Genomic DNA, 15,005 nt, shown 5'->3' on the forward strand with positions numbered 1-15,005 from the left:
AAACACAGGAAGTCTGTGACCGCCGTCGGCCGTCAGTCGGTCTGTCGGGGGGGGGCAGGGGCCGGGGTCACACGTTCGATCCCCGGGAAGAAAACTAATAATAAAACTGGTCCTGGATCTGTTCCTGTCTCACCAGCAGTGGGCGTTCACAGACCAGTCATCCTGCTGCTGCTGCTGCTGCTGCTGCTGCTGCTGCTGCTGCTGCTGCACTCAAACGCATTGTATGGTGTTTATGGTATGTATTTGTGTGTGTGTGTGTGTGTGTGTGTGTGTGTGTGTGTGTGTGTCTCACCTGGCTGGTGGGGTCTCCCAGCAGGTGACAGATGTGAGGAACTATCTTACTGAGCGTCAGACTCTGAGATCCAAACCTGGAACATGAAAAACACAAAAACATCAACTGGATCTTGAACGCATCGATCATAGTATTGATTATAATGACACTGTGACTGATTGGTTGATTGATTGATTGATTGGTTGGTTGGTTGGTTGTTGGCGACGCTGCACTCACACGTTGAGGGTGGAGACGAGGCACAGACACAGTCCCTCTCTGGTGCGGTTGTTCTTGTGTTTGAAGCCGCCCATCATCCGCTCCCACACGTACTGAGACACACAGCAGACACACACACCTCAACATCTGTCCCACACACTGAAGCAGCAGACACATCTGGATGTGGAGGTCTGCTCACCTGGGGGTTGGCAGCCTGGTCCATGATCTTCAGCAGCAGAGCCTGGTCCTGGTCCCGGACCTGGTCCTTGGCGTCGCCCAGCCGGTCCATCAGACTGGGCAGAACTGAGGCAGAGAACACAGCAGGTCACAGATCAGTCATCAATAACAGCAGCCTGTCGCCTCAACCATGGACTGAAGATTCAAGAAAATAAAGATTCTAAAAGAAAAATGTAAATAAAAAGTAAAATATTATTTGAATAAATATGGAAATGAAATAAAACATCCAAAGATACCCGTAAATATAAATATAAACTGTATGTCTATACTGAACATATAACACATTATGATATTATATCATATACTATAACATACTATGCTATGCTATAACATAATATCATATCATATACTAAACAATATGATATAACATTACATAATATAATATACTATGTTGTAATATACTATACTATACTAACATAACATCATATACTATAATATACTGTGTAATACAATACAACATCATATAACATAAGGCTATAACATGCTATGCTATGCTATGCTATGCTATAATATAATATGATATAATACAAGATAATATAATATAATGCTATAACATGCTATGCTAGGCTATAAAATAACATAATGTAATAATATAATATAATGTAATGTAATATAATACAACATAGTATGTTATAATGCTATAATAGAATATAACATAACATAATATAATGCTGTGAGTGGGTCAGACTAACTCACCTGTCCCCACCTGAGTCCTGAACCGGTCCTGCAGTCTGCTGACCAGAGCAGACAGGATGTCCATCCCCAGCAGAACCACCTGACCACAAACACACAAACAGAAAACCAAGTCAGTGCAGCAAAGCATCATGGGTAACTGAACTGAGCTGAGAGTTTCCCTCTAAAAGACACCAAGACGTTGAAAAGCTCCGGTTCTGGTCCTGAGGTCCAACAGGACTCAGGTTCTGAGTGGTTCTGGGGGGGAGTAGGAAGTGGACCAGGACCAGGACCAGGACCAGGACCAGGACCAGGACCAGGACCAGGACCAGGACCAGGACCAGGACCAGGACCAGGAAAAACTCTCAGTGAAAACACTCTGTGGGCCTGTCCCAATACGCACACTTGATCACACTCACACGCTTGGCCACTTGGCGTGCGCGTTCATGGGCCTAGTGTCAGTGCGCAAGTGTGTCCCATTTCTCCAACGACCGAAAGTGCAGCGCGCTTGATTTGCACTTTACCCACACTTATGGTAAGACCGCATCCGAGCGGTATTTGGCCAAGTATAAATCCCACAATGCACCATGGTGAAGTCCGCCGAGCGATATCGCTCTGCCGTCACCCAGAGCCACAAGTCACGTTTAGGAAATGCGATTGAATTAATCTCAATAAAATTAAATTAACTTTCTATCTCATAATTATGACCTTTTAATGTCATATTTTATATTCATCATGCTCTGTTCATGTTTTTATTTTTTCGTTTTTCTTGTTTGTTTTATTTACTTACAGTTGGGCTTACACATTTATGATTTGAATCTTGCGCATAGAGACACTTTAGGAGTAGATGAGACTGATCCAGCAGCACTGTTGATTAAAACTGTTGCTGTGTGTGTGTAGTAGTTGTGCTAGTGTGCTCACTGTGCTGTGCGCAACGGCACAGGCTGCACTTGTCAAGTGTGTCCCGATTGTTTTTAAATCTCCCCCCAGACGCTTGGCCACTTAATCCATGCTGCACACTATATGCAAATATACGTTCCGCCGGCAAAACGTCACCAAAGTGTGTGCGTAACCAAGCGCACTGAGCCAAGTGTGGAGGAATGGGACAGGCCCAGTGAGAAGAAGACACACACGGAGCATGTGACACAGGAAGAGCAACACAACTCTGTGTGTGTGTGTGTGTGTGTGTGTGTGTGTGTGTGTGTGTGTGTGTGTGTGTGTGTGTGCTCTGCTGCCGCCTGGTGGAGCAGAGGAGGAACTGCACCTACACAACCACCACTACTAACACTATGGATTAAAGCAGAAGTAAGTGATATATTTGTGTTAATATAAGTCTTAAATAGTTATATCTTCCGACAGCAATCACTTACATAGAGTGTTTGGTCTGAAACACGGGTCTCTCAGTCCCTCTGCTCTGCTCTGAGCCCAGGAGAAAACATTTATCGTATCCTACAGTTTTTATCCAATGAGGAGAGAGAACGGCATGAAGGGCTGTGTGTGCAGCCAAGGAACGCCGTGAATGTGGTGACTAGGGACGAGGACGTTATGGTGCGTTCAAGGAAACTCGTATTTTTCCGACCGTGAAGTGGTACCAGTTCGATCTGGTACAAGTTCACCGGTCGGAAGTTACGAGTGGCCGTTATAGTGACTTTCACCGGTAAAACAGGTCGGAAAAACACGAGTGGGTTGCCTGGAACGCTACAAAGTCGTAAGTTGTGACTTGAAGCTGTAATTTACGATTTCAAAAGCCTGCCTGGAACGCAGCATTAGCCAAAACGACCGGACCACTTACTTCTGCTTTAATACTCAATATTACTATTATATCATATTATTATGGATCACGACCAATAGACCAACCACACACCACATATACATGTTAATAATTATATTTATTGTGAGGACTTCTTCTCTGTATCTGTATTTTATCCTCATGTTAATCTCTTTAATGTTTATTATTATATTCATTTTATTCTGTATGTATGTCATACATGTAATAAATATTATCAGAGCAACAGAACAGGATAGATAGATAGATAGATAGATAGATAGATAGATAGATAGATAGATAGATAGATAGATAGATAGATAGATAGATAGATAGATAGATAGATAGATAGATAGATAGATAGATAGATAGATCAGTTAATAACTATTATAACAGTAATTAATAACAGATAAAGCTATCCATCTATCCATCCATCCAGTTCTTGGAGCAGCTGTAGTGTAGCTACTTGTTGAGCCCTGCTCATAAATCAATGGATCAATAGACAGATTGATGGTGGAGCTGTTGGTAGTTAAACAGTCGTTAACTGCTTCACCTCCTCTTTCATTTACGTGACAGGTCGTCAGCACCGCTCCCATCAATACACCACAGCAGCTCTCCTTCACACACACACTCTCTCTCACACACACACACACACTCTCTCACACACACACACACACACACACTCCCACACAGGGTCCTAAGAGGCTGGGTCACACAGAGAAGGAAACTGGGCTAATGGAGCTGGTAAATTAAGCTCGGCCTCGTTTTAAGGAGGTGCTGGTGGGAGGGGGGAGGGAGTGTGTGTGTGTTTCCAGGGCAGCAAAGGATCTGATTGGCTGTGTGTATTAAAAGGTGTGTGTGTGTGTGGTCAGACCAGTTCTATTCTCATTTATTCCAACATTAAAAGCTGTTGGTGTGAGTCTCTGCTCCATGAATAATGACCATGAGCAAGGCAGCATGCAGCGTATCGACCAATCAGCACGCAGCATATCAACCAATCAGCACGCAACGTATCGACCAATCAGCAGAGAGCTGTCTGCATAAGTCACACACAACTGGAAACAGCTGTTAAAGACAACAACAACAACAACAACAACAACAACAACAACAACAACAACAACAACAACAACAACAGTCCTGTGAAGCTTAATCAGCATCACATGCAGCCGCAGATCAAACAGGCCTGGTATTGTTGCTGGAGCTCTCACACACACACACACACACACACACAGACACACAGTCACACACACTGTCACACATGGGAAACTTGTGATTTATACAAAACTGTTTTCACTATGAAGCATTAGAGCTGCAACAATAATCAATTATTAAATGAATCCTCAACTATTCTGATAATCTAATAATCAGTTTGAGTCATTTTTAAAGAAAAAAAGTCCAGATTCTCTGATTTCAGCTTCTTCAATGTGAATATTTCTGGTTTCTTTGTTCCTTTATGACAATAAACTGAGTCTCTCTTTGGTTTGTGGACAAAACAAGACATTTTTAACATCTTAATCGATTAAATAATCAACTAATCGTTTAATCAATCATGAAAATAATAGTTAGTTGCAGCCCTATGATGCACGTATTCCCTCTTTAAAAATAAACCCTAACCCTAACCCTTCTGACTGACAGATGTGTAGATGTTTCTGTGTGTTTAAACTGTGTATGTGTGTGTTTGTGAAGGGCTGTGTACATGAGCTGATAAGACTTGTGGTGTTCTGTCTCATGTTGTGTGTCTAATGTTTCAGGATGTGTGAGCTGTCTCTTCACCTGCAGCTGCTCTCCAACTTCTTCTACTGCTCTGTGTGATGAGGAAACCACCTTCATCCCAGAGGAACCCTCTCTCTCATCTCCTCCATCCATCACTCACTCATTCAGTCTCCTCCATCAGGCAGGAGACACACAGTCCCTCTGGCCAGAAAAACTATCTCTATAAAACCTCATTCATTCCAACTGCAGCCACAGTCACAGTCACAGTCATGTGTGTGTGTGCTTTATTGTTTCTATCTGGTGTTCTTTTTGTCTTGGATTTCAGACAAATAAAGTTTCTGTTCTGTGCAGACCTCCTTCTCCTCCTCCATCCTCCAACCAGCACCTTGTCCCAGGTCCAGACTGACTCTAACTGTCAGAGTGTGTGTGGTCAACCAGGAGACTAGCTGCTTGTTCTATGACAGGGTGAATCTGTCCTCACAGCCAGGTGTTAGACAGATGTGTGTGAGGATGATGAATGAAAAGGAGCAGTGAATCTTTGCTCAGCAGGTGGATGTCCGGTGTCTCTGCTTGTCTCTGTCCTCACCTTGAAGTTGCTGGAGTTGACCCAGGAGCTGGCCACCGCGTCCACCATCCGGTCCAGACCGGCCTGGTCCTGGTCCAGCTGGGGGGTCCTGTCCTGGTCCAGGACCAGCTCCACCACCTCCTGTCCCACCTGCAGCCGCTTCCCCACGTCGCTGTGCATCACCTGCTCCAGTAAATAGTCGGTGCTCCTCACCCCCTCCTCCATGGCTGCTGCTTGTCTCTCTGTGTGTGTGTCTGTGTGTGTGTCTGTGTGTGTTATGTGTCTATCTACAGGCTGGTGTCGGTGGTGTCGGTGCTGGGGAGGCTGCAGCTCTCTGCATTGTTGTGTAGCTGCTGTGCTGCTGCTGCTGCTGCTGCAGAGAAAGACCAACAACAGGAGGAAAAAGAGACATGAGGTGGAAGTTTAGCTGGTTAAAGGGACACTTCACGGTCTAACAGAGGGACAGAAACATCATACAACTCTGGTCCACACACATCAGACTCAGTAAAGAGACTTAACGGCGCTGATCGAGCTCGTCGCTTCATGTCACAACTGTTTCTGTAGCCGTTAGCTCCTGGGCTAGCCCGCTGCTAGCCCGCTCCATCTGAAATACATGAGTTACCGTTAGCAGAGCTAGCGGAGCTAGCGGAGTTAGCCGCCGGCTGCTGCGGGGCTTTAAGGGAACTTACCGGCTCCCGGCGGCCTCATTGATCGGTGATTAGTCCACTGACCGGTGATCGGTTCACCCACCGGATGGACTGACTCGCTCCCAGAGAAAAAAAAAAAAAGTCACAAGCTGCCCCCGCCGTGACTCCACATCCCAGATCCCAGATCCCTGATCCCTGATCCCAGATCCTAGATCCCAGCCCGAGGCAGTGGAGGTTCAGCGACTCTCGGTGTCTGAGCATCCAGCCATGGCAACGTCAGTGAGCCTCGGCTGGCTGATCGATAATCAATCACTGGGATTAAAAGGTGACAAAGTCATCACTGGCCAGAGAAGTTAGTGGAATGTCCCATTGCAGCCGCCGTAGTAGAGTCTGCAGAGGAGGGAGGGGGGATGGAGACACCTGCCGACGAGAGACGGAACTGCAACTTCCTGTTGGACCAGGAGAGAGGAGAGCTACGGAGGAGAGGGAGGGATGGATGGACGGATGGATGGATGGATGGATGGATGGATGGATAGATAGATGGATGGACGGATGGATGGATGAATGGATGGATAGGTGGATGAATGGATGGACGGATGGACAGATGGATGGATGAATGGATAGGTGGATGGATGGATGGATGGATGGATGGATGGATGGATGGATGAATGGATGGATGGATGGGTGGATGGGTGGATGGATGGATGGATGGGTGGATGAATGGATGGATGGATGGATGGGTGGATGGATGGATGGATGGATGGGTGGATGAATGGATGGATGGATGGGTGGATGAATGGATGGATGGATGAATGGATGAATGGATGGATGGATGGATGGATGGATAGATGGATGGATGGATGGGTGGATGAATGGGAATGTTTACAATTAATTATTAAAGAACCAAAAGAAGAAGAGCACTCACTGCAAACACACATTAAAACAGCGTCTTCTGGGCTTTACTGCAGTTCATTAACAGCTGTGTACAGTGGTTTACAGTATTAATAATCATCTAGAGATATATATAGCAGTGTACAGTATTATATATATATTGATATACGTACATGATTTGGGGATTAATACAGTAATTTGTTCATATTCGTAGTAGGCTAGCATCCTTCCTCCCTGCAGCTGTCAGCTTGAGCCTACATTAATAACTGCCTGTGTACTGAAATTATTATTGTCGAATAAAGATTTATTGAAGAGATTACAAAAAAATCATAAAATTGAATTGTTGATACATTTAAAAAAGAAGAGCAAGAATTAAGTTATTTAAAAATAACCAACCCATTGAGTGTGTGAGTGTGCGTGTGAGATATACATTTTTTTAAACATTGAAAAAGATCCCTTAGCAGCTGTGAGGTGTGATTTATCTTTATATTTCAGCCTATTATTCATTTATTCCAGTGGTGTAGTGGGGATTTTTTTTACTGGGTGGACGCCAAAAAAATATCAAATGTGTGACGCCATTGAAATACCATCCACTGTCACACGACAGTTTGGTGTCATTGAACGAGACTGTATTGTTAATTAATTGGTATCCAGCCTAATGCCACTGTCACAGTCATTCACTCCAAAGTGTTATGATCACTAGACACACAACTTTTAGACCAGACCTACAGTAGTGCCTAATCATACACATAATGCAGGCATCAACCTTACGATCAGATGCGAGATGCCTCTAGTCAAAACCTTCTCTTACGTTTGCTTAGTGTCACCAGAAAGAACCACAGATGAAAACAGAGTCCAGTTGAACTCAGTGACCGTCCAAGAAACGAACACTGACTCAGAAGTCAGAAGCTAGATCCCTGCAGCCAGCAGCATCTCACCGTCTATGATCTCACAACGCATGGCTAAAGTAGTCAGCCCATCACTATCAGCCTAACGTGTGTGTGTGTGTGTGTGTGTGTGTGTATAAATAACACAATCTGCAGCCATAACATGATGTGCAATTAAAGAATGCAGCTAACGTTAGGCCTACCTGTTACTTGGTCTTGGACATGAAACAATCCATGCGCCTCATGCACATGTCCGTTACTTTTGAAAGATCAATTAAAAAAAAAAAAAAAAAAAAAAAGTATTTATCCCCGAGGGGCAATTCAAGAGCACGCCGAGCAGTTCCACATGTAAACACACACATACAATGATACAACGCGTATAGTCTTAACCGTCATAAAGAAAAGAAAGATTGCCACGAGACGCCAGGTGAAGAGAACAAGTTACAAGTCATGTAACCCTTTAAAGAAAAAAAAAAAAAGGAGGGACGCCGACCCCTACACCACTGATTTATTCCAGGGAAATGTGAAGTGTATGTCCTGGTTGGCTTTCTCTTCAGCCCAGTCCAGAGTGAACTTCTGTGTTAAGACTGTTTTCCCAATGCCAGCCACTCCCTTTGTCATCACTGTTCTGATTGGTCCGTCTCTTCCAGGTGAGGCTTTAAAGATGTCTTCTGGTCTGATGGTTGTTTCTGGTCTGTCTGGTTTCCTGGATGCTGTTTCAATCTGTCTGACTTCATGTTCATTATTGACCTCTCCAGCCCCTCCCTCTGTGATGTAGAGCTCTGTGTAGATCTGGTTCAGAAGGGTTTGGTGTCCTGCTTTAGAGATCCCCTCAAACACACACTGGAACTTCTTCCTCAGGTCAGATTTGAGTTTACACTGACAAACTGGAGCAAAATATTCTGAATGAAAACACAAGAGAAAAGATCAATTACAAATTTAATTCCTCCAAAGAACATTAATATGAAGATGTTTCCTCTCCATGTGTTGATGTCAGTGAACGTCTCATTTGTCCATCATGTTGAATCTTTAGAGAAATCCTCTTACTGCTCTGCAGACACTCAGCCAGCTCCTCCTCCTTCATCTTCCTCAGGAAGTTCACTGTGATCTTCACTAAGGCTTCTCTGCTGCTCTTCCTCTGCTCTTCATCCTCACCACCCAACACCTCCTCATCCTCCCTCTGACTCCCTGAGCATTCTGGGTAATCTGGACTCATTGGGCCTCATTCACCAATATGTTCTTAAGAACCTTCTTAGATTCTTTCTTAAGTTGTTCTTAAGAAGTTCCTTAAGAAAACCCTACGTCAGATTCATCAACGCGTTCGTAAGCCTCAGAATTGTTCGCAGCTGTGTTCTTATGCCATCTCCTCGTAAGTTGAGGGCGTGTGCCAGGTGAGTCTAATTAACATAGGATCAGCATAGGTAACCGCCCCATCAATGCCCGTAAAAGGGCATGAGACTGCAGGGCCGTGTGCACACAGCACCCACAGGCACTGAGCAGAGGAGGTGAAGTGAGAAAGAAAGTTGAAATGCGCAAATGAAAATCTGGGAGGGAGCACCAGACTCCAAACGTAAAAAGAACTTAAGTAGTGAAGTGGCGCTACTGCGGCAGGAATGAAACAAAGAAACAAACAAAAGGCTTATATTTAGTTTATATTGTTATATTTATATTTAGGCTATATTTAGTAGTCAGCAGTGGATGCAGCTCTTTGGTTGTTATCAGAGAGACCACACTCTCACGTGTGCCATCATAAATATCATCATATTATCACATATGAAAAAAAAACAGTTGTGTGTAGTGTGAACACTTGCAGTAAGTGCACTGTTGCAGCCCGCAATTAGGGGGAAAAAAATCATATCGGCAGCTGTATGCCCCCCCCCTCCCCAAAAAAGAGAAAAAACAACTGATATGAATTAAGTGTCTATAATGTTTTCTAAGAGACTGCAATGATTTGTCAATTATTATTATTAATATATATGATTATTAAAAACATCATAAAAGATAAGAAAATAATTCTTATTCAAATCATATAATATCATACAACTGCAGAACAAAAGAAAACGCTATAATCGGTTATTTTTGCAGAAGTCTCAGCACCTAAAAGTGCGTAAGTATACTCCTGACTGTTCGTAGATTTTGTTCTTAGTTAAGAACAAATTCTGGATAAGAAAACATTCATGAATGCCACAATCTTCGTAAAAACTTCGTAAGTAAGAACGGTTCGTGAATGAGGCCCATTGACTTGTGGATCTTCTTCAGCTCACTCTTGACAAAAGTGACCATGTTCTCCTCCAGCAGCTGGAACAGAAACTCTCTGAGTGACAGCATCAAACTAAAACCATGGAGCCAAACATCAGATCCATGTTGGACAGACTGACAATCCACTGGTGTCAAAGTGCAGCATGGAGATGATTGTGAACACAACAGATGTGACAGCAGCTGTTGGACATGTCCTCACCTTAAATATGGAGTCCAGCTGTGTTTGATGCTGCTGGGCAGACTGACCACTGGGAACCTCTGAGCTCTCCTGGTCCACACTGTGGAGGAATCATGGAGAATGAGCTCACATCGTGTCTGTCCACATGTCTGGACAGCTGGGTCCAGGAGAGTCTGGTCTCTGCTGCTGGATTCTGAAACAGCAACACAACTGATAAATGTTGGAGAAAACTGATGAAAAATATCTTTAATCTTTTAATGAACACCAGGAACTTTTATAGTAGGGAGGTTAAGCAACTTTTGACTTCAAGTCATGATGCAAAGGTCCCCTTTGGCATGGAAGTACCTTAGGGTCATACAAATAAATCTATCCTAAGACACAAGTGAAATCACACTTTGTATCTGAAATAAACATGTTTTTAAAATGCCTTTTTTTAATTGAGAAAACACATGCTAAAAGCACATTCCATTTAGAATGCCCATATAAACTACAATGTTTTCAGCTCCTGTATGTTATCTACAGCTTATTTGTGACATGATTGCAATATTTCAGGATTGTTTCGCAGTTTGAATGATGAACAGGGATCTAATGCCTTTCAATCTGTAGGGTGGACTGACATAGGATGCCTAAAGTCCAGTCAAGACATTCCATTATGGCTAATTTGAAATAAGAAATAAAGATACTGTAACATCATGAGATAGATAAGATGAGCATTAACAAGTATTCACAAAAGTAAAAATCTACCAAAATGAAGCTTACCAGTTTCTCAGCATTACTCTGAGAGAGGATCTTAGCCAGCGATACTGTGCAGGTGAAATAAGTCAGTCCTAATCATATGCTTATGTGAGAGCTGCAAACCTAAACTTCCCTATATGTATATAAAAGCTGAACATTGCTTATTAAGGGCGCTCTACACTAAAATTTGTTAGTTTACTTTAGGAGCACAATGTAAAATGTATTCAGTATCAGGTTATATAAGCCTTAAAGCAGAAGTAAGCGATCCGGTCGTTTTCGCTGATGCTGCGTTCGAGGCAGGACTTTGAAATCGTAAATTACAGCTTCAAGTCACAACTTATGACTTTGTAGCGTTCCAGGCAACCCACTCATGTTTTTCCGACCTGTTTTACCTGTGAAAAGTGCACTATAACGGCCACTCGTAACTTCCGACCCGTGAACTCGTACCAGATCGAACTGGTACGACTTCACAGGTCGGAAAAACAGGAGTTACGAGTTTCCTTGAACGCACCATAACAGTCCTCGTCCCTACGTCTCCACATGCACGGCGTCCCTTGGCTGCACACGCAGCCCTGCATGCCGTTCTCTCTCCTCATTGGACAAAAACTGTAGGATACGATAAATGTTTTCTCCTCGGCTCAGAGCAGAGCAGAGTGACTGACAGACCCGTGTATGTAAGTGATTGCTGTCGGAAGATATAACTATTTAAGACTTATATTAACACAAATATATCACTTACTTCTGCTTTAAATAATGTAGAGGGTCCAATGTGACCCATTTTTACATTTGAGAACAGTAAAAACATTTTTCCTTTGACTTTAAGTGGACTTCTAATATGACCCAGAATGGGTCATACATGTAAATTCAACTTTTTTAAATCAACTTACACAAGCAGTAACTAGTAATAGGTAGGCCTATATTTTGACCAACACAATATTTGGTTAATTGGTCTTTCCTGACACTACTGTGATATGAATTAGGCTACATCTTATTATTTAACTACTTGTAGGCTATATTTGTTGCACTCCCTCTGATGTTCAACAAATCAGTATTAATATAGTTTTATTAATGTTTTCACATTAATAAAACCCAATATCCTGTCATACAAGCAGCTGCATGTTGTCTCAGAAGCTGTAGATCACATCCAGGAGCTGAAGGCATCAGGGGATCTGTTTATATGGACATATAAACAGATTTGTGATATGAGTTTATATGGACATTCTAAATGGAATGTGCTTTTAACATGCGTTTTCTCAATTAAAAAGAGGCATTTTAAAAACGTGTTTATTTCAGATACAAAGTGTGATCTCACTTGTGTCTTAGGATAGATTTATTTGTATGACTCTAAGGTACTTCCATGCCAAAGGGGACCTTTGCATCATGACTTGAAGTCAAAGGACTATTTTTTGGGCTTAACCTCCCTACTATTAGTGAGAAAGGTGTTTCCGACTGTTACAAGTTCTTCCATCAATAGATTGACTGAATACATTGATTTTAATGTTAATTAACGATTGAGGGAGCAGTGATCTCATGGACACTTAGAGATCTTCATCTGACCTTTGACCTCTGGCCTGGGTCCCATGTTCCCGACACAGTTTCTTAGAGGGAGGGGCTTCCTCTGTCCTCACACTGATCCATGTTGAGGTTACACACAGACACACACTTAACTTCACCTGTAGACTCCAGTGTCACCTCACTTGTGAACAAGACCCAGAGCCTGGAGTAGGCAGAACCATGTCCTCAGATTTAGAGGTTCTGATCCTCATCCCAGCCGCTTCACACTCAGCTGTGAACTGGTCCAGTGAGTGCTGAAGGTCACAGGCCGATGGCGCCATCAGGACCACATCATCTGCAAATAGCAGCAACACAATCCTCACCCCACCGAACCACAACCCCCCAGAAGTTTAGTATAAATATTTCAGATAAGGAAAATACTACCTCTGTGTGTACGGTGTCCTCGTTACTCGTCAGAACGGTTTATAGCCATTAGTTCCTCCGGCTAGCCCACTGATAGCCTGCTCCTATCTGAACTACAGTCCAATAGTAGTTAGCTTAGCTAGCTGAGTTAGCGGGCTGAGCTCCCAGCAGGTGTGAAGGCTGGAAGGGAACTTACCTGCTCCCGGTGGGTTCATTGATTGGTTCAATCAGTGGTTTCCTTCCTACAGTGGAGGAATGGTGACATCTGCTGGCCAGAGTGGGGAACAGCACAATTTGGAAATATTTTCAATTTCAAACAATTAATCGTTAGAAGAACTACACCTGTACAACACGTTAGTTCTTCTGTTAATTGATAACTGAACCTCAAGTCTGAGACATTTCCAGTCTCTTCCTCAGCAGTCATCAGATTCAGACAAAGACAACAAACTGACAGTGAAGTTTTTATTATGAAAAGACGGAAGAAGACAGCAATTAACTTAAAAGGTAAAAGCTACCAACATGTTTATCTTGTAATAATATTAAATCTTCAAAGGAACACGTTTACAACATTCATTCAGAGGAGTTTAAAAAAAACCTAATGTAAATAATGACTCTGAAAACATGTGATTGCCAGACAGACGTCTACAGACTGAACTGTCTGTTCAACACAGAGACACTGAGGAACCAGACCTAAACCAGACTGCAAACCCAGGGTACAGAGGCTCAGTGAAGGTGGTGTTGAAGGTGTGGAGGTGGATCAGTGAGTCAGAGGAGACTCTGTAGAAGGACAGAGAGCCAACAGACCAGTCCACATACACTGCAACTCTGTTAGAACCAGAGGAGGAGGAGGAGGATGAGGAGGAGGAGATGGCTGATTCTCTGTTGTTGTGGCAAACGTAGTGACCAACATCAGAGCAGCTCAGTCTCCAGGACTGATCGTTGCATCCAAACCCACAGTCTTCACTGTCTCCCTTCCTCCTGATTCCTTTGTAACTCACTGATATATCAACCCTTCCTCTCCACTCCACCTCCCAGTAACAGCGACCAGCCAGACCAGTTGAACACAGCAGCTGAGGTCGAAGGTCGAATCTGTCTAGATGATCAGGATACGGTTGCTCTACCTCCACGTATGTCACCTTCCTGTTGTCGTGAGACAGTTTGATCCACTTGTTCACTGTGTTTTTGTCAATTGTGAGTTTACAGGAATCTGATGGAGAGAACAAGACACAACAGTTATTGATCATCAGATCACTGATTGATAGTTTGACAGTGTGAAGATGGTTGAATGTGCTGCTTTGTTTCCATGAACCAATGTCCAAACACACTTACACTTCCTCAGACCTGGTGTCAACCATTGGACTCCACCAGGCTCCAACCTGAAAGAAGAAGAGAAGAAGAAGCTGGAGTCTTAATGTTGTGATGATACAGAGCAGGAGGAGACGAGGAGGAAACACCTCATCACCTTGTCTAATAGTAAAGTGTGCACCTGCATGAAGCTCCTCCTCCTCTATCAGACAGTGTGTGTGGCCGCAGCAGCCTCTCCATAGGCGGCGCTATCAATAGGCTAGGGGAAGCTTAGCTTCCCCTAGATTGTCACAGAAAATAAAATAAAATCATCACAAATAATAAAATGATTTTTTTTTTCGTTGTTGTTTTTAAATTATATTTTAGAAAGAGGTGGGAAATACATTAAAACACACATTTTTAAATGTCGATGGTTTATTTATTTTTTATTTCAGTGGTATTTGACTGGTTACCTGCGTCATTACGTACACACGGCGTAGCTACAACGCGCAGCGTAGAAGCTTACCCCTTTGCCTCGCTATGCTGGTCACTGACAGTCCAGCGAAATTAAAAGAAAAAAGCCCGGTAAAACGGACATTAGAAGGTTTTTGAATATCAAAATTAACGAGTCCGAGAGTCCCACGAAGCAGCAGCAATGACGCCGACCACGATGCTTCCACGACCGGCTGCCGCCTTCTCTCCTGCCACTGGCCTCCATCATGACACCGGCTGCCTCCCCCCCGGATACCGGCCACTGCCCGCGAGTCA

General features: G+C 43.4%; 3 protein-coding genes across 14 annotated transcripts in view; all 3 read right to left on the reverse strand.

The window, feature by feature from the left end:
* The window catches only part of LOC146990458 (CLIP-associating protein 1-B-like), a 35,988-nt gene extending 30,283 nt beyond the window's left edge, over nt 1–5,705 (reverse strand). For 7 of the 12 annotated variants that reach the window (XM_085794060.1, XM_085794051.1, XM_085794043.1 and 4 more), the window contains exons 1-5: nt 5,461–5,705; nt 1,421–1,499; nt 687–790; nt 509–600; nt 293–368 (exon numbers count right to left, since the gene is read on the reverse strand). In XM_085794060.1, the coding sequence (XP_085650186.1) occupies nt 293–368; nt 509–600; nt 687–790; nt 1,421–1,499; nt 5,461–5,664 (555 nt within the window). In that variant the 5' untranslated portion in view covers nt 5,665–5,705. The remainder of the gene's footprint in view (nt 1–292; nt 369–508; nt 601–686; nt 791–1,420; nt 1,500–5,460) is intronic. The other 5 variants (XM_085794141.1, XM_085794098.1, XM_085794124.1 and 2 more) reach the window with 1 other exon arrangement.
* Nucleotides 5,706–8,359: 2,654 nt separating this feature from the next.
* Nucleotides 8,360–9,080, reverse strand: LOC146990459 (NACHT, LRR and PYD domains-containing protein 3-like). Its single transcript, XM_085803943.1, has 2 exons — nt 8,912–9,080; nt 8,360–8,766 (listed from the first exon to the last, which is right to left on the reverse strand). Exons 1-2 carry the CDS (start codon nt 9,078–9,080, stop codon nt 8,360–8,362), a joined length of 576 nt encoding a protein of 191 aa, XP_085660069.1.
* A 4,383-nt stretch (nt 9,081–13,463) lies between these two features.
* Nucleotides 13,464–15,005, reverse strand: part of LOC146990460 (uncharacterized) — a 31,686-nt gene continuing 30,144 nt past the window's right edge. Inside the window, exons 16-17 of the mRNA XM_085803955.1 lie at nt 14,283–14,329; nt 13,464–14,160 (exon numbers count right to left, since the gene is read on the reverse strand). Of these exons, the coding sequence (XP_085660081.1) occupies nt 13,616–14,160; nt 14,283–14,329 (592 nt within the window). The 3' untranslated portion in view covers nt 13,464–13,615. The remainder of the gene's footprint in view (nt 14,161–14,282; nt 14,330–15,005) is intronic.

The sequence above is a fragment of the Trachurus japonicus genome, chromosome 2, assembly GCF_045865225.1.
Source record: "Trachurus japonicus isolate A0001 chromosome 2, Traja_1.0".
NCBI lineage: Eukaryota > Metazoa > Chordata > Actinopteri > Carangiformes > Carangidae > Trachurus > Trachurus japonicus.

Excerpts from the sequence above, each read along its gene's own strand:
- LOC146990459 (XM_085803943.1), bottom strand. The coding sequence starts at position 9,080 with ATGAGTCCAGATTACCCAGAATGCTCAGGGAGTCAGAGGGAGGATGAG. Across the intron at positions 8,767-8,911 it reads GGCTGAGTGTCTGCAGAGCA|AATATTTTGCTCCAGTTTGT; the intron begins GTAAGAGGATTT and ends GTTTTCATTCAG.